The sequence below is a fragment of the Aspergillus costaricaensis genome, assembly GCF_003184835.1.
Source record: "Aspergillus costaricaensis CBS 115574 unplaced genomic scaffold BO79scaffold_57, whole genome shotgun sequence".
Taxonomy (NCBI): Eukaryota; Fungi; Ascomycota; class Eurotiomycetes; order Eurotiales; family Aspergillaceae; genus Aspergillus; species Aspergillus costaricensis.
Genome location: NW_020291857.1, coordinates 34,883 through 55,743, shown reverse-complemented (window position 1 = coordinate 55,743; position 20,861 = coordinate 34,883). Strand labels below are relative to the sequence as shown.

Genomic DNA, 20,861 nt, shown 5'->3' with positions numbered 1-20,861 from the left:
TTATTCTGACATCACCTAGCTCCCCGCCTTCGGTTTTCGATACCCTGCATATCACACGGCAGTCACATCTTCCAAATTAGCGTCGCATCTCTGTCCCATCGAGGCAAATTCTAAGTTATATCTATCAAGCCACTTTTGTGCACAGCCAAGCCTATGCGCTGGGCCATTGCCTCAATCTGAGGATCCTCCAGAGCTACGAGACCCTAACACCTCGGTCTGAGTTCATTCAATCAGTCGTCAACCGCCCCCCTACGTTGAGCGCATAACGCGCCAGTTACAGTTTCTCGATCCGGTCGCTAACCATAAACCAACCGTTTGCGCCCTGGTTGAGAGAACATAAATGGCATTACATTGAAGTCTTCGGCCGACCTACCCAGCATAGCCAGCTTCCCTCCCTACCCCGGTGCCAGTTCCTCCGGTATCAGAAAGGCCCCATATTGAGCCGCTCGTTCTGTGCTGTGCGAGGGGTAAAGGAGGGGAGGGATTAACTCTACGAGGAGCACGTTTATGCACGGAACATGCCGGGAGTCGTCATGGACAATGCCAACATTGGCGGACTAAGACACGGGACAGGTAACACCTATCCTCAAGATGGACTGTCACATCCTCGGGGAGAAGTTGTTCAATTCAATGGCGCCAATGCACAAGATGGTCCTGTTCATGTTAATGGTGTCGAAAAGACCGCCAGTCAAAGTCGAAGCGTGGAGACAGTCTCAGCAAATCATGCATCAAGGATAACTAAAGGACTGCCTGAATTGCCCCATATCACACAGGGGTTCTTCCCTTTCACGAAGTTGGTCAATAGGTCCGTACAGCAGTGCTGGAACGATCTATCGGACTTGATTACTGAAATGGCGGAGATGCAGGTGAATTCTCATGAATTTCACCCCTCGACAGCTCCAACTACTGGGAAGTCGCCTGGAAATCAGTCTCCTGGAAACATACGGAAGAAGCTTCGAATATTAGAGTTTTCTCACGCTAAAAGAGCCGAATTCATAAAGCTGCTCGTCCTCTCTCAATGGAGTCGACAAGCAGCTGATGTTAGTAAATTGATCGACATTCAGAATTTCATTCGCACCCGGCATCAAGCGTATATGAATGCGTTACAATGGGTTGGGGACATGAAAAGAGACCTCGTTCAGGCACAGGTAGCAAATCCTGATCTGAAGACCGCACTGGAAGTCTTGTCGAGGGGCAAGGTGGCGTCAATGTCCGATGTAAGCTCCGTTATCTTCTACAGTATTGGCCATCTCTCTAATGTTGTTTGCGCCGAAATTTAGCTCGGCTACAAACCCCCACGGCGCTTGACCGTCCGAGGGACGCTCAAGAAATTACAGAAAATCAATCGATTAATCGGTGCACGACTCGTGGTGCAAGAAGAGATTCCTCCTCCATTCAGAAATTACCGGGTCCATGATGGCCGGGTCACATTTGGTGTCCCTGGCGAATTCGAACTCGACCTCTCCATTGGCGAAGAGAACGAAAATTCGCAGTTTTTCTTTGTCGATATACGTTTCCTCTTCTCGCCTTCACCACCAATTTTGAAGGGTCGATTATTGAACGAGCTCGAAATGACGATTAATGACGTGCTTCAAAATAGTGGCTTGACCGGGTGCTTCGACTTGTTACATAACCTGGTGTTGACTAATAAAGTCAACATATTATTCAAGCAAGCTACTGAATTGGCTAGAGGTTCTTGGTCTGAATGTTTGCGGGTTGAGTTATTGCACCGAACACTTGTCGTTCAGTACTGGACACTGAAGCCTGGAGCTAAAAGCTGGCTTGAGATCGGAATCAGGAGCGGCCATCGCAAGTCAGACAGCAAAAGCCCTGGGTTACCGTCTTTGAAGTTCCGCTGGATGAGGGATGGGGGCGAGGTGCCATGTGAAGATATTGCTTTTGATGCAGAAAATCTCTCCATGGAGATTGTCCTGCGAAGTGTCATCGCACTGCATGTCTCCCACATCCTTTCTTCGGCATACAACAAGATAAGACAAAGCTCGCTTTTCTCAACTGGCTTCCTATCCTTGCGTGCTCACTTAACAAGAACTGAGCCGGGTGATTGCCAACTCGATGCCCAGCTCACAGAAACTAGGCATCTTCGAGTGTCTATTGAACCCATGTCCGGAATGAGTATCTTGTCAGCCACACCGACTGTCTCGGACCGCTCTGATCTAGAGCGCAATCCTGAAAGATCCTCTGTTGAGGACATTGTCTCCCGTGTTGCTCGAATCCGCTGCAATGCAGCTATAGAAGAAATAGAATCCAAGGTCAAAATGCTAGGATTCGAGCCACTCAATCCGAGGGCATGGAAAGTTGACATTCGAAGGATCTTCCCACCGAATGTGCTACGCTTCACACTCTTTTCTCATCAGCTTTGGGGACGGAATTGGATTGTGGCAGCAACTAGCAGCATGGATAGCGATTCTTGGTGGGTTGTGCAACTTCGCCCAACGGTGCCTGCAAAGGGTCCTCCCGTCCCTCATGGAAGCGGCCGTGGCCAGTCTGTCCTCCGTTCCGCTCAGGTTGTCACAGATTCATTCTTCCCCGCACGCTATGATATTGACGATGCATACCTCGCAAACCTCGGACACAGTCTTTCAGGAATTCTGGCCATTCATTCCAATGCACGCTACTTGTCGGACTTGCAGTCTATCAAGTTCCATCCCCCGCCACATAAGTTGAAGGTTGAACCTGATCTCCGAGTGCCAGATATCCTTGTCCGGTACGATGTATCAACTCTTCCTAGTGTCTTTAGGGCAGCCATGCCCGTCAAGGCAAAGAAGAAGAGTCTCATTAGAGATACTATTCGTCTTGCTTTCCATGGAGTTGATCCTCGTGAGAAGTGCGCTATCATGGTAGCTTATGGCAACTTGGTCGATTCTACGGCTACATTAGGTCCACTTATCTCGAGCTGGGATCGCTCACTAGTGTTTCAAAAGGGAGGCAGTGGCTTTGCGATGCGTTTGCTTGCACCTGCGGGTCACCCGGTCATCGCCAGCCTTCTTGAGAATTTGCAGAGGCTTGAGTGTGTGCTTTCCGTTCTTGAGTCACTGCAACGGAAAAAGGTAGAGATTCGGACCTTCTCGCTATCGAGTATATCCTTTGTTTATGGTCCAGAGAGAGATCTTGCGGCTAGCCTCAATATACATCTGTCAAGGAACGAATCACTCATGGAGCTTAGCCCTACTGAGCTGGCATCTAGGTCCGAGTCTTTATTTGGTCTGCGTTTAGGCATACAGTTCGGTCTTCAAAACCCGCACCGCCGAATCCAGGATTCCCTTGCGTCTAGTCTAAACCGCTCTTCCACCGAGGCGGGACTTGAGACCGTTGTTGAGCTCCTCACGCTTACGCTTCCCCTGATGAGGGCTTTGGACCAGCTAATGGCCAATCCCTCATACAGCGGGCCTTTGAGACTGCACGTAACAGTGCGCAACGCTAAGACGTACCAAATTCACTACCCTGGGGACGAGGCTCGATTTCAATTGGTGGCTGCTTCGCATCAAAACCGGTTGGTTTGGGTACTCAAGGACGCGAACAGCCAAGGAAATAGTAAGAACAATGACAGTATCACAGCCAGACTCAGACAGACACTGTATACATCGAAGGGCGATGGCTGGAAAGGGCTTGAAACTGGAGTCGTGGCAGAAGTCAACCAAGTCGGAAACCTCTTACGAGAACTTGAGAATTGCTTTGTTGCCTCCCGGGCTGATCCTGCCGATTCTGCTGCCAACTTTAGTGGATCGAACAATCCAGGCACCTCGGCGTTGGAAACCGAAAAAGGGACTGCAGATGGTGCTAAATTTTCCCTCTCAGACCCGCTTACAACCATGCCGAACGACAAAAGCAATCTTTCCCAGGCAGACACGGCAGCGCAGAAAGAGGACATAATCATGATCGACTGAAACCGCTCATGACTACTACCTGGACTAGTGCATCTTAGGCATCTATTTTCTTTTCACTTGAAACGTATTTGTTTTCTCGACCATCATTGCGTCTTGTACAGTGTCTACAAGTCGAGCTCTTTGTGATTAGAGGCTCCCTATTATGCCAGCTGCTGTGGTAGCCGAACGCATGCATACGTTTTGGCATGTGCTCCTTGTGGTTGAATTATAAAGTCTTGGGAAGAATATTGTCTAATGAGGTGAGGAGATATGCCTTGGGTGTCGGAGGGCCAAAAAGGGAAAATCGTTTCTACTGTGTCCTATAACAATACCCGTTCATTGCATGATGCGAATGTAACCGCTCACCGTACGTCAAAACACAATTGTATATTTACACAACACCAAGTCGTTAACCTCGCAAGAAATTAATATTTTCAAGCACCTAGTGCATAAGTTCCGTCACGTAATTTCCCGCTACAGGCGTTCCTGCTGCACCCTGCCTCGATTCTTGACGGCATCATACTCAATCCACCGGACAAACGATAGTTCGCCCTCCGGAACAAGCCGGCCAGGATTCATCACATGGCAGCCCTCATACGTTATACAAAACGGTGCGGCCTCTGGATCTGCAAGAATAATTGCAGTTGGGAGCGGATACAGCTGTAAGGAAGAGACGTAATCCCACAAAACGGGCCGCAAAGAAAGCGGGAAAGGCGACAAAGTGCCCTGGTCTAGAATCGATTTCACAAGCCTTCGAGCGAAAAGAGTTGTACTCGGGGTTGGATTAGAATCAGTGCCTGTCTGTGGGCTCTGGCTGTGAGGTTCGAGATGGTCGGTAGTCTCCCCAGGAGATGCGTGCGCGTCTTCAGCCATCGCGGTGTCGGCGCCGTGGGAGAGGTTTACAGCGTTTCGTCTTAATCTGTTAGAGATATCGTCTCTGAATATCGCAATATCATGGACAGGCCCAAATAGGGTAAGGCGGGAAGGATTTGAAGTCCATATTGCCTCCCCAGGAGGCCCAGACGACTGTGAGGAGTCCGACTGCGAGTTGGCAGTAGCAAATGCACGTTTTACCCTGGTAGTAAATAACTCTGGAATCGAATGGCGGGGGACTGGGGAAGCGGCGCCAGCTGAGAAAGCCGACGGCCATGGATCATTGTCGCCCGGAACAAATATGAATGTCGAGTGCTGCAACAATGAAGGAAACTCCGACAGTATCAAGGAGAGAGCATCAAAATGTTCTTTGTACTCAATGCTGCCCGCCTGGCCACTGCTGTTTATAATCGCCTTCTGCACGAAATTCCCCGTCAGGACAAATATGCTTGGCCGCTCCTCCGAAGGCAATTGGTGATAGACGCTGAAGACCTTCCGCAACGCGTCCAGAGTGCGCATGTTATCCAGATTGACCTCCCCCAAAGCAGCCACCCTTAACCGGCGCTCGCTTTTAGCTACATCTCGCAGGTAGTTGGTTTCAATCTGCCTCATTCGCGGGCCACGTGCACGTTCACTTCCGACTCCCAGAAAGTCAATCCATCCAAGTCCTCCACTAGAACTGACCTCTCTGCCACTTTGTTGGTTGTTCATCCCAAGAGATGTCTCCCGCCGCTCACAGGGAGGACCGCAAATAGAAACGCCCACGAAAACTCCTCCAATGGCACCCCCAACCCCGGAATTGCCGCCTAGAGTGGACCCCCTGACATTTTCCTCTTCTTCATAGATCCCATCAACGAGGACAAACATCCCTGGAGCGAGCCAAGCTCCATCTTCAGGCACCATCCGCGCGTGTCTAAGATCCAAGGAAATACTTCCCGTCAAATCGCTCAGTGTTAAGTCGCCCGTTGGGGACGTTGAGAGTAAACCTAGAATAAGGTGTGATGTGCCATTTCTCCCGAGTAAATTCGCGATTGGTGTGAGCTTGTAGCCTTGGGTAACCGCTAAAGAAGATGGTGGTTGGCGCAAGATACGCGAGGGACCAGACGGTGATTGGAATGACTCATGCCGAAGCAGACGTTGATGGATGACATTGTAACGATCTCTGAACAAATTCGTCCTGTGAGAGGATGGGGGGAACAGGGTAGGCCTTGATCTTGCGACTTCGAAGTATTTCTTATCCGCATTATAGGTCAATCGCGGTATATCAAACGCCTCGATAACTTTAACCCAATGTCTCGGGTGTGAGGGGACATCAGAAGTTTCTGTTGAACCTTCTCCTTCCAGCCCTGCCGCTGCATACATTGGCGGATCGGCCCTAGAGCGTCTGGTTCCTTGGCCGGGGCTTGTCGTTCTTGATGGGACCTCATCTGACGTGGCGTGCTTCCCAGAGACTACCCTTCCCCCACTCATATTGCTCTCTAAAGCCTGGAGGATGGCTTTCAGTGAGGCGCCCTTACCCTCATCGACAATGACACCACCGCCAGCTTTCTTCCAGGCTTTGGCCACTTCATCGAGTACTCTTTCTGCGAGACCTTCTTCGCGCCATGCCGAGCCACAATTCTTCCCCACGAAGGTGGCTAGTGTTTGAAGCGCAGAGGAGGATATCGTTAGGTTATGCTTGCGCGTGAAGGTACGGAAGGCCACAGGCCGCAGAGTCGAAGGAGGGAGCAGTATGGGAAGGACCGATGTCCTCGTAGGCAGCGCATTGGGTCTGTTCTTTCGGAATGGATAGGCGGGAGTTCCAAATCCGGGTGACGATGAAGGTACGGGGTCCGAGTCCATATTCAGATAGTAAATTGTGACTGCGACACTGGTACCGCAAATCCGCTCTTGGTCGAATGCGCGTCTAACTGCCGGATATCGTGCGGGGACAATGTCACGACTAGAAACCCGTAGAGTTCCTCAGAATAGGTGAAGAGGGAAAAACTCAAGGAAATGGAGAGGGCGAGGGAAGAACTGAGAACCGCTGTCAGTACAAGGTGATCCTGCCAACGCTGGTTGACTGATCAATCATTACCTACCTGGACGAGCCATTGACGTATGGAGTAGATCAAGCAGAACGCGTCGTGGCGGTGGTGATGGCGGCACGCGCGTCCCCCACGCGATTTGTTCCACTTTTGCGACAACCTACAAGGCCATTATCCTTAATTTTTCTCAGTACTCATGCACTGATCATCGCACCAGACCTATTTCGACCAAAGGCACCATAAAATTCGCCAGAGTAACCTCCTTTCGTTACACTCCCCTTTCCACCCCGATTATCATTATTTCCCCCCGCCTATTGGAGAGATTTCCTTGTTGGTTTGGTTCTGGTTCATTCCTCGTCCATTATATTACCATCAACCACACACATCCATTATGGAACCAACTACATCCCCGAAAGACGATAGTACAAAGACTCAAACAGCTTTGGACGACCTTATCAAGCAAGCTGCCGCCAAAGATGCCATCAAGGATTACAACGCCGCTGCAGAGCTATATTCTGAGGCCACGGAACTTCAAGCAGAGCTCAACGGAGAACTAGCGCTGGAAAATGCAGATTTACTATTTGCCTACGGAAAAGCCCTCTATAATGTTGCCGTCAGCAAGAGCGATGTGCTTGGGTCCAAGGTAGCTGGAGAATCACAGCCGAGCAGCGCATCTGTCGAGAGGCCATCCGCTGCGGCAACAGCCACAACCGCAGGTATCGTTGAGAAAGCTGTCGCCCAGGGCCCACCTGAGAAGTCCGCGGGAGCCCAGAAGTCAAATACTGGTGATGTCCCAGCTAAGCCATACTTCCAATTCACTGGTGATGAGAACTTTGACGACTCGGATTCGGAAGACGAGGCCGACGGTGAGGAAGCTGCGGCCGATGACGAAGACGACTTTGCCAATGCCTTCGAAGTTCTTGACCTGGCGCGCGTGCTATACCACAAAAAGATGACTACGATAGAGGAGGGAATTGGCAAAGGGAAATCCGCAGATTTACCTCCAGATCTCAGGCACGTCAAAGAACGTCTCGCGGATACGTACGATTTACAGGCGGAGATCTCACTGGAGGCAGAAAGGTTTTTAGATGCGGTGACGGATTTGAGGACGTCTCTGGATCTAAGGCAGTCTCTGTTTCCGATTGAAGATCCTTCTGTTGCAGAATGTCACTACAAGCTTTCTCTTGCCCTAGAATTTGGCTCCGTCAAAAATGAGAACGACAGCTCCCAAGAGGACAGTACCCTCAAAGGGCCGGTCGACGAGGAAATGAGGGAAGAGGCCGCAGCTCAAATGGAAAAGGCTATTGAAAGCTGCCGTCTGAGGATGGATCAAGAACAGAAGAAGTTGGTCGACGATAATTCATTGGATGAGGACAAGGTGACCGCTATGAAGAGAAGAATAGCAAATGTCAAAGACATCATAGCAGACATGGAGCAAAGGGTAAGCAACAGCCTTCTTTCCAAATCCCTTCATCGCATACCCTTCCTACTTCCTTTGCTTCAGCTACAGTTACTAAGAACGTTGACAGCTCGTCGATCTTCGACGCCCGCCAGTATCTGCTACTGAGAATAGCGATGCAGATAACACAGTGCTGAAGGGTATTTTGGGTCAGATTATGGGGCATTCTCCTTCGGAGCAAAAGGCCCATCTCGATGCTGTCACAAAAGAAGCAAATGACCTTTCTGCGTTTGTCAAAAGAAAACCTGCGAGCAAGAAGCCACCCCAGAAGAGTGAGACTGTACCAAAACGATCGGCTCCGGAAGAGGGCGCGGGAGGCGATACAAAGAGAGCACGAGCAGGCGATAACCTTGAATGAACCTGGGTATACTGATCGCCAGAGGCATCAACGTGTCTGGTGCTCTGTCTATCAACCCTTTGTAGCAGCTAGAGATCACCTGAGAAAGTGATCTATCATGCTAGCATTTGCTCAAAGGTTTAGAGCGTTAATTAGGATATGATACCCAATGAAGCGAGGCCGCAGAAATAACTATACATTATACAGAAATAGCCACCAAGTTATCTGTGAATTTTATTGTGATACCACATATTATTATTACTGATTAAGGTAGCTCCCAACGAACCATAAGGGAGAAAAGGAGAAAATGAATCAAAGAATCAGAGCCGTCTGGTGCACAAAGCAAGGCGGTTTCATAGCAAACAACCCCACCTTGCTCCGTCTGAAACTGTGGGGCTGTTGGGTCATACTTCATTTCATCAAACATGGAGATTCTCATGAAGCTTCATTAGGCGCAAGAGCATAACTCATTATCATAGGGCTGTGATTCCGAATAGAGAAGACCGGCGTTCAGGCAGTTTGCGATTTCTTCGGCGTACAGCCAACCCAGGGGTCCAGATCCCAGAGAATAAGTCCTCGCATTCATCTTCGTTCTGGCTATCAAATTCTATACTGTTCGAAGGTTGGTCATGTCCAACCTCGGTAGAGCTGGTATACGCCGGGAGTAATGCTGTTTCAACAAAGGCGGGAGATTCCCAAAAAGAAGATGTCATAACCCTTTCGGTCTCCAAAATGAACTTGCCGACCTTGTAACGTTGCGACTCCTCTTCAGCAGCGATATATTTCCAGCCGAGCACATTTCCGCAAATGGAACAGTTGATGTCGCCTACTGTGTGCGCACCAGTGACCAGTCTCCGCGGCACGGGCTGCTGTATCATCGTATTTAGAAGTGTATCGGTTGGTGAAGGTCCTCTAGCGAGCGTAGGCTCGCCGGACACAAGATAGGCACGGCCATAGCGACCGGTGAATCCTTTGCTGATTATCTGCGACGTCAGGCATATATCTGCTGCACACTGTGAACAGCGGATGCATGAGACATGGCCCTCCAGATAACCGGCGTCACTTGGCTTCAGAAATCGTCCGGATCCTTCTTCCGAAGATGGCACTCTGGACCTCACGCTTCGCTGTTTGGTTCGGAAGAAAGATGGCTGGAGCAAGAATTTAGGAAACATAGAGCCTTGGATTTAGGATCTTTGCCCTGTGAAGTACTTGAATAGGGGGGCATGTGTAGCAACCAAACGGCGAGAGCATCAAAGAATGCTGCTAGTTTCTATCATAACTCTAGTATCTCTAGCATAGAAAAGGCAGTTGTTACAGTGAGTTTATATGGAAATGGGTAGGTATCATACTGAGGTCATCACCCGTTCCTTGGCGATCTAGCTAACTATCGGAACGAGTCATGACATGGTCATCTGACACAATATAGTTATGGATCCCGGCTGATGTGCTAACTACAAATGTGAGGCCATTTTCGGCCTGACTGGGGAATGGAAGCATAATCCAAAATCAATACATATATAAGGATTACTCATGTCATTTGGCCTTTGCTCCTTGTTAGAATTAGTGGACTAGCTGTTTGGTTGCCTACAACTAAACCTCCGCATCCAAGAAAAGCCATTTAGTGCTAAGCGAGCGTTCGACGTCTCTTACACCACTCCACGGTTGCAAAGTAGTCAAACTGAATCCGCACCAACCGAGGTTCCGTACAGCTTCTAGTTCAACTGCATCGTGCGAACGGGGTACACATGCCACAATTCGGGGGCACCCAAAAGCAGATATATTAGCAAGTTCAAACAGGGCAATTAACCTTATCGGGAACAAACACGACAGTATGTTAGTAATATTCACGGGTTTATACCTCGTCTACATTTCGACGAGAACATGGGTGCACATACCCTGTTTTCAGACCGTGACCGAGTGCGTTCTCTGCAAGGAAAACAAACAAGGTCGGTTCGCCGCTCGTATTGGTTACAAAACCACGGTGTATAGTGTCGCTGGTGTAATCCAACAGCTCAAACCACTGTTCAATCGGCATACTATTGTTCGGCCGGCTTTGAGACGCACCTACCCCAAGTGACTCTTGTCCAGCGAAGCTCCTCTCACCAAGGAAGATCGCAGACAATGTGTCACAGAAGAGCCTCTCACACTCTTCCGGGATAGTATGCATTGCCTCCCCTTTATATTCCGGTAATATATTGCCCGGCCAACTAACCCCCATGCTTGGAGCGACGGAGAGTCCAAAGGGAGGACTTGGAGATGTCTTTGACCCCGAAGGGACCTCAGGGATACCACTGTGTCCCTAATAAGATGATCAGAAGTTAGCAGGTAGTTATGAAGTTTAGACCATAACGATCGATTGCGGAAAGGGGCATCGCACCGGCCCCCGCGGTAGTGCAGTAGTGGAAACTATCGACCACGGAAGTGGATGATTTGACGCTGTAACAACTGGCAAGCACGCTAGCCTGGGGATGTTTGTCGAGTGTACACTGCAACTGATTTCGGGTGCTACTGTTGTGATTCGATGACTTGGCCATGATGATGGATCTTATAAGTTGAAGATTAGATGTGCTATCTTTCGGGACAGGTGGGCGCGGCTTGAGAATACGTATAAAGTTTCGGGTTCACTGGGTAGGTATCCTGTAATAACCTTCTGACAGCCGCGATAATGTTAGGATGCAATGATAACCGATGCGGAAAGGTGGTGCAGGTGTACTAGAGGTTGGATGGTAATTAAGTAGGGATGGGACAAACTGGGGTGGTCTCCCGTGGATTCCTGGGACTAGTTACTACGGAGTACTAAAATGACATGTGGGGCTTCATTAGTCAGGCCGGAACATAACTTGACTAGTTAGTTATTGCGTGCCCTGTAGTTATCTTAGCTTTTTTAGTTAACCAACTAACTAGTTGAGTTTACTCTTGTCATCTGATCAGATGCCCAATGCTGTTTGTAGAGACGTAAGTTTACATAGGAAATTACATGTGAGAGGTGGTCTAGGTGGAACCTCGCAGGATCCTCAGGTGGTTATGCATGTAGATGACGACGGATACCTTTGCCCACAGACAATCATATACACATGCGTATCTGATAGGCCCCCTAAACATTGTAATGTATCGAAATTTACATGTCATTCTAATTAAGCTCTGGTTTTGATGGATGTTATATCTTGATTTCACGAAGGCAATTCCCATATGTGGATACCCAATGGCGGAGCGGCTTTGATCTCAGACCGACCTCATGAAGATTACTACTATCTACGACCACTTTGCCACTAATAAACGCATCGGTAGTCGCTAGACTTTTTATTTGGCAAGTTGCTTAATGTGGCGCTAATATTACATTGTGTACATTCAATTGCACCTTCAAATAACAAGCCCATTAGAGCCGGAACCATCTCCCTTTCAACTCCAACAATGTGCAAATTTCAAAGGGGCAAAGCCTGCAACATGCACATGCCCACATGACAATGAATCAAGAAGCAGCTATGAACGCCGATGAACATAAAAAGAATAGAGAGTGACGGGGTGAACAGCAAGACATATCGGAAAAAGGGAGACCTGAGACCTAACAACCGCGGACACGTCGAAGTGACTTTTCTCTACCACTTCAAAGCTCTCGATAGTCACTTGGTCGTATCCTCCTGTGTCTCGCTTGGTGCCGTTGTGGATTAACAGGTTGCCGAAAATAAGCCGTATCTTCTTCCCTGGCAAATGGTGTACTAAACGTTGTTCTCTGCTGGTTTGAAAATCGACCTATTCCGGGACCTTGCGCAAGACCAGGATTCGGTTGAAGTCCCATCATTTGAGGCATGTGGAACATGTTCATAGATGGCTCTCCGACGCCGTTGTAAAGGTTCGGTGTGGCATAATTGTTCACATTGTCGCCATAGATTCCTGGGGCAGGGCTGAAATTCATAGCATTCATGGGATTCCACGATTGATCCATGTTAGGTGGGAAACCACCAGACGAAGGAACACCCATAGAGTTCATAGGATCAGACAATGGTATCGTAGGCATCCCCTGGTTCGGCATGAATCCAAAATTCCCGAACGGCATCTGCTGGCCGAATGGGAAAGCTGGAAAACCGGCCACAGGCCCAGTAGCCTGTGTATTTTGTGAATCGGCCTTGTCGTTTGTCTTCAGCTTTTTGGACAACGAACTAGGACTTGATCCACCAGTGGCAGTACGGGGAGGTTCATCTTCAGCAGGTCTTTTGTTCGAAGCTGGTTGACTAGGCGGAATTGGTGGCGAAGACTCCGTATTTGCAACAGGCCCTTTGCCTTGCATGGCTGATTTGTCAATACCGGGACCATTGTCATTTGCCTGTTGCTTGTCCTTCTCTTTCTTCGAATCCGCTTTTTCAGCTTCGTACTCTTTGATCTTGCTGATAGCCTCATCATCAACAGTAAGATTATCGAGTAATACTCCCTCCGTTCCACAGCCAGGGCATACAAAATCGCTCTCGATTAATGCATTGGTAATACAATCATTGCAGTATGTCCTTTGACAGCACGGAGTTCTAGTGGGCTCTAAAAACATTCGCTTGTCAATCGGACACTCTAAACCACGTGCTTGCAGTTCTTTGCTGTACTCTGCTGCTGCTGCTTCTGCTGCGGCTGCTGCGGAGGCTTTGGCTTTCTCCTGGTATAATTCCCAGGCTGCCTTGTCAGGCTTCGCTATGACGAAATCGCCGTCGGCATTAACCATGACACCTGTGTTCCTCGGATCCTCGTTTGACCCGTCCAGGGTGAGGGATTCCGGCTTTTCGACCTTGGTTTGTAATGAACGGGGTATACCAGTTGATCGTTTTACTCTATACTTCCCATCAAATTTGGGGTCATTATTTGTGGGGCAAGCTTGGATCCAGTGTCCTGATAATACACCGTTAGTTTTAGCTTTCAATGATTATATTAGAACAGCTTGCCTTTCTCACGACAGCGGTAACATAAGTAGCCGGGGGGAGGGGGGTGATCAGGAACATTCACAGGTCTGCCCCTTCCACGGCCGAATGGAACAGGGGTAGCGCTATACGGGAGACGAATTGTCAGTACCAGTAGAGGAGAAAAAAAGAAAATAAGTCTTACTACATATAGACACACTTACTTTGCCATTTCCTGCTGCTGTTCTTTCCATTGATTTGCTTGCAAATTGAACAGTGCATTGATCTTCTCTTCCTCCGTCTGGGCATTGTTGAGCTCTAGAACACCGTTGCTAGTATTGGGAGATGCTCGAGTCAAGGGAAATTGTTCATTACGGGGGGCACTGCGCGCATTGACTGGCATTTTCCCGGAAACATAACGAGCAGCACCACCCTTCCCAGGGCGTGATGCAGGCAATCTCCGAGCGATGACGGACGTAGAACGCGGTATTATGCTGGTGTCATCGTCGTATTCTGTCCCATAAAAACAAACGGTCAGTCCTCAATAATTTTTTCTCTTAACTTCAACCACAACCTGTTCCCGCTTTGCCATACGGGTTGGGCGGACCAAGGTGGATATGAACGGTAAAACCAAGGCAATCAGTTTCCAGAAGCTACTAACCTTCTTTAGTATCTTCATTGTAGATAGACAGCTCAAAGTCAGTCCCGTCACCCAGTCTACTCTGATTGATAATTTCTCTTTTCAATTCGAAGACAGAGATACCGGTGCCATCAAAAGTCACCCTTGAAGGCTCCTTTTGAGACTTGAACTTGAAGTGAACAGAGGATGACATTGTATTCAATTGCACGTCAATGATGGTGTTGCGAATGTAATTAGATCAATAGAGGGGTGCCACTTTCACAAGAGATACACGAGAACAAAGGCAGACAAATGATAACAAGCAACAATCGGAACGGTTGGCAAATTGCAGATGACAGTATGACGTATAGCCTCACTCCTGTCTCAAATGCTTAGAGATCGTAAACCCAGTATCTATCGAGGGCTTTGCTCGAACTCAGTAGATTGAAGAAGCGTCTTGAGTGCTGCGCGGCAAGTGTTCGAATCACTGCATACAAACAAGGTGTAAAGTCCGGTGGATACAGAGACGAAGCCAACTAGTCTGCAGTAAGATAATGTGAGTTATAAAAAGCTCCGCGGGCCTTGCTAGTATAACAAGCAGCATCAGACGCCGCAACCCATCTAATTCGCGCTTGCGACCGAGCTCAAGAGATATGATATGAGTTCATGTAATCTTCGTTGAGAACAGCCTTGGGGCACTTCCACAAGCTTTGGGCGATCAAGGCATGGAATAGTATATACGACCAAAGTGGACGAGACTTGGGGAAGCAAAGACGCAGCGAAGGTAAGAGGGCGTTTGAAAGAGAGATATGGGTGCAGGTTTGGGTGCGGGAGACAACGGCGTCACAGTTGAATTGACCAGTATAAATTCAAGGAGAAAGAGCCATTTATGATGAGAGAAAGCAACTGGGTGGAAACAAGGCAATATTAAACAATCAGTGCATTCTCCAGGACATGTGCAAGGGTATGTTCAAAGCCTGGAGAGCGATTCGGGAACAGTCTTCGTGGTGGCGAGCTAGCGCATTCGGTCACGTGACTTTGCGCCAGATGTGGAAAGTATAGGTTGCCTGCTTATCTCTGTAGAGATAGTTTGACTTTCCTAAATCATAGTACTGGCATAATCTTCTGGTACGTGCTTTTTGATGGCCAGGAAGTAAACTGAACATATGTATTGCAAACTTCCTAAAGGGCGATAGCTGTATGAAGCACCGTTGCCGAACGGAAATGCGCTAAAAGTATAAGGGCCAGCAATGTAGATAAGTACTTAAGTTAGCATTTACCTTTCCTTTTTAGTAGAAAAACTTGGCATTCCGCGTATAGATAGATAACTAGGTGCCAGAATCAACCACGGCTTACTACACAACTTAATACGTACCGAATACCACAGGAACCTCGTATTAAATAGGGTTCCGAGGGAAAGTGTGCGCTTTCTCCATTGAATCCAGCCTGCCATGCATCAAAATTATGAAGTTGTTTAAAAGAGTGAATGCAGTAACTACCGGGTAACCAATAATTTGGGTAAATAACAAGAGCTCTACGGAGGTGCATAGCAAAGGCCTGAATGAAATCATTACTGGCCAGAAATTACAATTTTTTCCCATGTCTTGGAGCAATTTATGCCAGTTGGCCTACTTGAGCCGCTACTGTTTCAAGCTTGCTTTCGTATGGCCCGCAGTTTGCTCAAAATCATTGAGGGAAAGTGGGGGGGGAGGTGAGCGGGTAATTATCTTAGTATGTGTGTATCAATCCGTTAATAAGTTACATGTTCCTGGCACTCCGTACCTGGTGCCTAGATGTACATGTGAAAAATTCCCTACTTATTCAATTCGCCCAGCTTAATCCGACCTCTGCATGCCCTCCTGTCCCAACCCAGGATCCAGCCCCTCTTCCCCAAACTCGGGGACGCGCGCTTATCCATTCTTCCTGCCTTTGACCTTTACACTGGCTTTACCAAGCAGGTAATCATGTTGATAGGCCTATGCGGAGGTTAGCATCTTATCAAGCAGCGTGCCTTGGTGTCTTCAATATATGCTAATACTATGCGGCAAAGCCATATGTTCTGGGAAGCATGCTGTCGCAGATTATCTGATACAGAAGGAGGGCTTTCGACTTCTCAAATTGAAAGATGTCAGCTCCCTTCGAGTAACTGATGAAGCCGACGGCGATCGCCAATTACAGGCACTGGAGTCTGCAGAGGATGAAAGTAGTACGCCACCGCACCTTATATTTGAGGACTCTAAAGCCCTCTTAGACTTCGTAACCAAACGATGGCAAGAACATTGGGTTACAACAGACATCTGGGATGTCACTATCTTAGACCGTTTCTTTCAACGCCCCTTCTTCCTTCTAGTTAGCGTTGATGCGCCGGTGAGCTTGAGATGGAAGCGATTTGTGGACAGGTCTGGATCCCTGATAACCTTACGAGCATCGTAGCTAAGCTAACGCACCATCTGTAGATGCCGGGATAGACTGGTCGAACCACCGCCTTTGGAGAAATTTGTATTATGGAATGACAGACATCTCTACGACAAAAATGTTGGACGCGCATACCTCACTGATCGGGCACAAGTACGGCTGTTCAATTCCTCTTCTTCATTTGATGAACTGCATGCGGCTCTCAGAGCCCTCAATCTTGCCGACGAGGAGCGGTTACGGCCTAATTGGGATCAGTATTTCATGGAGCTGGCATCTTTAGCCGCTCAGCGAAGTAACTGCATGAAGCGAAGGGTGGGCTGCGTGCTTGTCCGTGATCGTCGTGTCATAAGCACGGGGTATAATGGAACCCCCAGGCACATTAGAAATTGCAACGAGGGCGGCTGTACGAAACCTAAAGATTACACATTGTACTTTTGATTGATGTACAGGCACTTACTATGACTAGGTCCAAGGTGCAACCGTGGTGAGGGTGGAGGTGTGGGTTTATCAACATGCCTCTGCCTCCATGCCGAAGAGAATGCGTTGCTAGAGGCCGGAAGAGAGCGCATACGAGAGGGTGCAATACTCTATTGTGACACGTACGTCAATCCCCGAACCTCTGAAGATGCACGGCACATTGCTTAAGCCGGTTAGGTGCCCTTGCTTGACATGTACCGTCAAAATTACACAAGTTGGGATAACAGAAGTCGTATACTCGCAAGGGTATAATATGGATAACGATGTATGTCCTTTGCTGTCCACACTTTGTCATTTTGCTGACCAAATAAGAGCGCTGCTATTCTAAAAGCGGCCGGGGTAAAACTTAGGCAATTCTCTCCGGTACGGGCACTCCCTTGGCACTTCACCAGTCATCGCTAACATATTGTTGGCAGCCTCGAAAGGGGCTCATTTATCTTGAGAGCTCTGGGGGTACTAACTAGGTTTGTGCGACCCTGATATGGGTGTCACTCGGACGAATAGATTCGAGTTTAATCTTGATTATCTCTCCAAATTGCATACTCCTAAGTCATGGAACTTAACAAGTCCGGAGATGAGCTGATTATGAGTGTATGGGATTCATATTTCAGACTCTGTCCCGCTTTGGCACATGTCCACCTGCAGTACTAAGGCGCTATGCAGTGAATACATGTATACTGCCGGCTATATCTGCGGCCGGCTCCGATGGAGTTCAGGTATCGCCGTTACTCCCAGCGACGCGATAGCGAAGATGTTTGGGTTTAACATACAGTCATCCTCCGGTTGTTTGTTTACGTACTGTGCTCCGTAGTCACCTGGTATAACACGAAAAACCCCACGATGCTCCTGTTCGGTGCATGTCGTAGTAGAACAAGGAAATATTTTAAGTAAACTGGCGGCTGCTCAGAGACCAAGGCGCCACTTGGGCTTAGGAGTAAGTAACCACTAGTATGTGCTTATAGGTACTACGGAAACATACAGCGCGGGGAGGAGGGGTACTATAGACAAAATGGTAATTAAGGCCTTCTTTCAATGCTCATAGCAAAGGCGGTCAACATTCATCAGGTCCCACCCTCCGATTTACCGGCAATAATGTATTGATCGGTACCAAAAACCGAACATGCGAATAGGGTTTAGGGAGTGAAAGAGAAGTGAACTAGGGATTAGAGGTAAAACTACAAACTTTTTGAGAGGGGCATATATGGGCAAGAAAGTCATAAGAAGGAAGGAAGAGCAAGATAGAGGATAGGAGGAATGAACGTACACATGGTACTAGTGGAGATTAAGATTACAATTGGAGACATACTTACCTACTGGATTAACGTAACTCAAAGTGGGTTGTTGCGAATGACTCAGCCCGGCATCGCCAGCCATGGTGGGGTGAAGAAGAACAATCTTCCCAAGTCAAATTGCGACTTCTCTTGTCAAGGCAATAATTTCGAAGACTCACTGCTGGGAGTGGCCGCAGGAAGATTGGTCTTGAAATCAGCGAAGACCTATACTTATGCTCATCGTTTCCAGACTTACTTACACAAGACATTGATAGAACGCATGCCACGATGCCTACAGTACATCTGCTAGATTACGTCGCCGGAAATGTCCGCTCCCTGGTCAATGCGATCAACAAAGTTGGCTACGAGGTGGAATGGATTAAGTCTCCAAGTGATTTGAAGAATGCGGAGGTAACCAGGATGATGTTACCTTTTTTTTTTTTTTTTTTAGTGTAGCGCTGACTATTTGGCAGAAACTCATCCTACCAGGTGTCGGTCATTTCGGCCATTGCTTATCTCAACTTTCAGAGGGAGGCTTCTTGGATCCTATCAGGCAACACATAGCTTCTGGAAAGCCATTCATGGGGATTTGCGTTGGTCTGCAATCACTTTTTGAAGGGTCTGAGGAGGACTCCGATGTTCCGGGGCTGGGATTGATTCCGATGCGGATGCAGAAATTCAATCCCGACACTAAGAGTGTACCACACATAGGCTGGAACTCTGCTATAGACACCAAGCTTGAGTCTACGGAGAATCGGAGCTTCTACGGATTAAGCCCAAACAGCAAATACTACTATGTCCACTCTTACGCAGCTCTTTACACCCCAGGGCTCCTTGAGAAGGACGGCTGGTCAGTCGCCACAGCTACTTACGGCGAAGAAGAGTTTATCGGTGCTATTGCGCGAGAGAATATTTTCGCGACTCAATTTCACCCGGAGAAAAGTGGCCAGGCTGGATTAAGGACTATTAGCGCCTTCCTAAATGGTGATCGCTTCCAAACACTTACCCCGCAAGCGTCGCTCTCCTTGGACAAGAAAGATGGTCTGACACGTAGAATCATTGCCTGTCTTGATGTGCGCACCAATGATTCTGGTGACCTTGTCGTCACGAAAGGAGATCAGTATGATGTCCGTGAAAAGGATGGGGTGGATACAGGAGGCCAAGTCAGAAACTTGGGGAAGCCCGTTGACATGGCCAAGAAATACTACGAGCAAGGAGCTGATGAGGTCACGTTCTTAAACATCACTTCCTTCAGGAATTGTCCTGTTGCAGATGCTCCCATGCTGGAAATCCTCAGGAGGACTTCAGAAACTGTTTTCGTGCCGCTGACTATCGGGGGCGGTATCAAAGACACTATTGACACAGATGGCACTCACGTCTCAGCTCTTGATGTTGCGACGATGTATTTCAAATCCGGTGCTGATAAAGTCAGCATTGGTTCGGATGCTGTTATCGCAGCAGAGGAATATTATGAAGGAGGCGAAAAGCTGACAGGCAAGACGGCTATAGAATCTATATCCAAAGCATATGGTAACCAGGCTGTGGTCGTGAGTGTGGATCCTAAACGTGTCTATGTGGACGGCCCAGAAGATACCAACCATCATACAATCCGGACAAAGTACCCAAATGCCGCCGGTCAGGCATTTTGCTGGTACCAGTGTACCATTAAAGGTGGCAGAGAGTCGCGAGACCTCGACGTCCGACAACTAGCGAAGGCGGTCGAAGCAATGGGTGCCGGTGAACTTTTGCTAAATTGCATCGACAAGGACGGAAGCAACAGCGGATTTGATCTGGAATTGATCAATGACGTGAAAGCCGCTATTAAGATACCAGTAATCGCCTCCAGTGGTGCTGGAAAACCCGAACATTTTGCAGAAGTCTTCCAAAATACTACGACTGATGCTGCCCTAGGCGCTGGCATGGTAAGTAGTAGTATTCCGTTCAACCCTTACGAGAACCCGTCCTGTCCTGGTGACTGATCTTTTATCCACCCTTTTACAGTTCCACCGAGGTGAATATACTGTCAGCGACGTTAAACGTCACTTGGACAATGGAGGATTCCTTGTCCGCAGGCCTGAAGTAGGCAACTAGAGTTATGCTTCTAACTCATCATGAGACTTTTGATCACATCAATATTCTTGGAGCACGAGACAGTCTGCAAGTTACATAAGCACGCTCCTTTTTCTAATAAACTGACATACTCGGTTTACCGAAAGGACCCTGCGTCTGACGGAAGACTTACTCTATCCGAATACTGAACTCTCCGCTTAACTGACTTTACCTGCATATGTACACGGCACCTACGGGTGGGTGAATATACTGTTTTTTGAATCTGCTATCTCGCTTGGCTAGCATGTGTGTTTTGCGAATGTCTTTACACCAACAGAGGTGGGTAGGCGTTCATAGTGGGAAGTTTGCGGCCTTGCGTCACAAGGCTCACATCCGCTAGTCCTCATACGGATCTCTGTAAATATGCATTTATCCTTCCACATCTTATCCGTGAGACCTCTATAATGAAAGTGAATTTGTTTATAATAAGGCCAGTGGTCAGGAACGTCCATGGGGCAACTGATGACGTAGTTAGCGAAAGTCCGGGATGTCTCGATTTTCGAGTAATGTCAC

The 20,861-nt window shown here is 48.3% G+C and overlaps 8 protein-coding genes across 8 annotated transcripts; 4 read left to right on the top strand and 4 right to left on the bottom strand.

Annotated features, from left to right (window-relative positions):
- Positions 1-264: 264 nt before the first annotated feature.
- On the top strand, positions 265-4,104 carry BO79DRAFT_68569 (mediator of RNA polymerase II transcription subunit 14). The gene is made up of 2 exons (XM_025689599.1): positions 265-1,217; positions 1,281-4,104. The coding sequence occupies exons 1-2, from the start codon at positions 519-521 to the stop codon at positions 3,903-3,905; spliced, it is 3,324 nt and encodes a 1,107-aa protein (XP_025534219.1). The 5' UTR covers positions 265-518; the 3' UTR covers positions 3,906-4,104.
- A 254-nt stretch (positions 4,105-4,358) lies between these two features.
- BO79DRAFT_248847 (DNA polymerase epsilon noncatalytic subunit) lies at positions 4,359-6,851 on the bottom strand (the record flags this gene model as incomplete). Its single annotated transcript, XM_025685744.1, has 2 exons — positions 4,359-6,699; positions 6,835-6,851. The coding sequence occupies 2 exons, from the start codon at positions 6,849-6,851 to the stop codon at positions 4,359-4,361; spliced, it is 2,358 nt and encodes a 785-aa protein (XP_025534218.1).
- A 134-nt stretch (positions 6,852-6,985) lies between these two features.
- BO79DRAFT_241209 (SHNi-TPR domain-containing protein) lies at positions 6,986-8,791 on the top strand. Its single transcript, XM_025685094.1, has 2 exons — positions 6,986-8,225; positions 8,314-8,791. Exons 1-2 carry the CDS (start codon positions 7,176-7,178, stop codon positions 8,599-8,601), a joined length of 1,338 nt encoding a protein of 445 aa, XP_025534217.1. The 5' UTR covers positions 6,986-7,175; the 3' UTR covers positions 8,602-8,791.
- A 169-nt stretch (positions 8,792-8,960) lies between these two features.
- Positions 8,961-9,847, bottom strand: BO79DRAFT_204835 (yippee/mis18 family protein). The gene has a single exon (XM_025681813.1). The coding sequence runs from the start codon at positions 9,750-9,752 to the stop codon at positions 9,054-9,056; it is 699 nt and encodes a 232-aa protein (XP_025534216.1). The 5' UTR covers positions 9,753-9,847; the 3' UTR covers positions 8,961-9,053.
- Positions 9,848-10,107: 260 nt separating this feature from the next.
- BO79DRAFT_277947 (ornithine decarboxylase antizyme) lies at positions 10,108-11,113 on the bottom strand (the record flags this gene model as incomplete). Its single annotated transcript, XM_025687852.1, has 3 exons — positions 10,108-10,387; positions 10,476-10,879; positions 10,958-11,113. Coding segments are annotated over 3 exons (777 nt in total), but the record flags the coding sequence as incomplete, so codon positions are not given.
- Positions 11,114-12,184: 1,071 nt separating this feature from the next.
- Positions 12,185-14,290, bottom strand: BO79DRAFT_161028 (cleavage polyadenylation factor subunit MPE1; the record flags this gene model as incomplete). The annotated part of the gene is made up of 4 exons (XM_025679005.1): positions 12,185-13,449; positions 13,512-13,603; positions 13,682-13,970; positions 14,119-14,290. 4 exons carry the CDS (start codon positions 14,288-14,290, stop codon positions 12,185-12,187), a joined length of 1,818 nt encoding a protein of 605 aa, XP_025534214.1.
- Positions 14,291-15,888: 1,598 nt separating this feature from the next.
- Positions 15,889-17,746, top strand: BO79DRAFT_204829 (deoxycytidine monophosphate deaminase). Its single transcript, XM_025681812.1, has 7 exons — positions 15,889-16,062; positions 16,127-16,475; positions 16,533-16,894; positions 16,958-17,090; positions 17,146-17,233; positions 17,281-17,331; positions 17,385-17,746. The coding sequence occupies exons 1-7, from the start codon at positions 16,041-16,043 to the stop codon at positions 17,430-17,432; spliced, it is 1,053 nt and encodes a 350-aa protein (XP_025534213.1). The 5' UTR covers positions 15,889-16,040; the 3' UTR covers positions 17,433-17,746.
- Positions 17,747-18,343: 597 nt separating this feature from the next.
- BO79DRAFT_204827 (imidazoleglycerol-phosphate synthase) lies at positions 18,344-20,759 on the top strand. Its single transcript, XM_025681811.1, has 3 exons — positions 18,344-18,650; positions 18,713-20,161; positions 20,241-20,759. Exons 1-3 carry the CDS (start codon positions 18,528-18,530, stop codon positions 20,328-20,330), a joined length of 1,662 nt encoding a protein of 553 aa, XP_025534212.1. The 5' UTR covers positions 18,344-18,527; the 3' UTR covers positions 20,331-20,759.
- The last annotated feature ends 102 nt before the right edge of the window (positions 20,760-20,861 follow it).

Excerpts from the sequence above, each read along its gene's own strand:
- BO79DRAFT_204829 (XM_025681812.1), top strand. The coding sequence starts at position 16,041 with ATGTTGATAGGCCTATGCGGAG. Across the intron at positions 17,234-17,280 it reads GGTATAATATGGATAACGAT|AGCGCTGCTATTCTAAAAGC; the intron begins GTATGTCCTTTG and ends TGACCAAATAAG. Across the intron at positions 17,332-17,384 it reads AACTTAGGCAATTCTCTCCG|CCTCGAAAGGGGCTCATTTA; the intron begins GTACGGGCACTC and ends TATTGTTGGCAG.
- BO79DRAFT_204827 (XM_025681811.1), top strand. The coding sequence starts at position 18,528 with ATGCCTACAGTACATCTGCTAGATTACGTCGCCGGAAATGTCCGCTCC. Across the intron at positions 18,651-18,712 it reads GTGATTTGAAGAATGCGGAG|AAACTCATCCTACCAGGTGT; the intron begins GTAACCAGGATG and ends ACTATTTGGCAG. Across the intron at positions 20,162-20,240 it reads CTGCCCTAGGCGCTGGCATG|TTCCACCGAGGTGAATATAC; the intron begins GTAAGTAGTAGT and ends ACCCTTTTACAG.
- BO79DRAFT_204835 (XM_025681813.1), bottom strand. The coding sequence starts at position 9,752 with ATGTTTCCTAAATTCTTGCTCCAGCCATCTTTCTTCCGAACCAAACAG.
- BO79DRAFT_241209 (XM_025685094.1), top strand. The coding sequence starts at position 7,176 with ATGGAACCAACTACATCCCCGAAAGACGATAGTACAAAGACTCAAACA. Across the intron at positions 8,226-8,313 it reads TAGCAGACATGGAGCAAAGG|CTCGTCGATCTTCGACGCCC; the intron begins GTAAGCAACAGC and ends GAACGTTGACAG.
- BO79DRAFT_68569 (XM_025689599.1), top strand. The coding sequence starts at position 519 with ATGCCGGGAGTCGTCATGGACAATGCCAACATTGGCGGACTAAGACAC. Across the intron at positions 1,218-1,280 it reads AGGTGGCGTCAATGTCCGAT|CTCGGCTACAAACCCCCACG; the intron begins GTAAGCTCCGTT and ends GCCGAAATTTAG.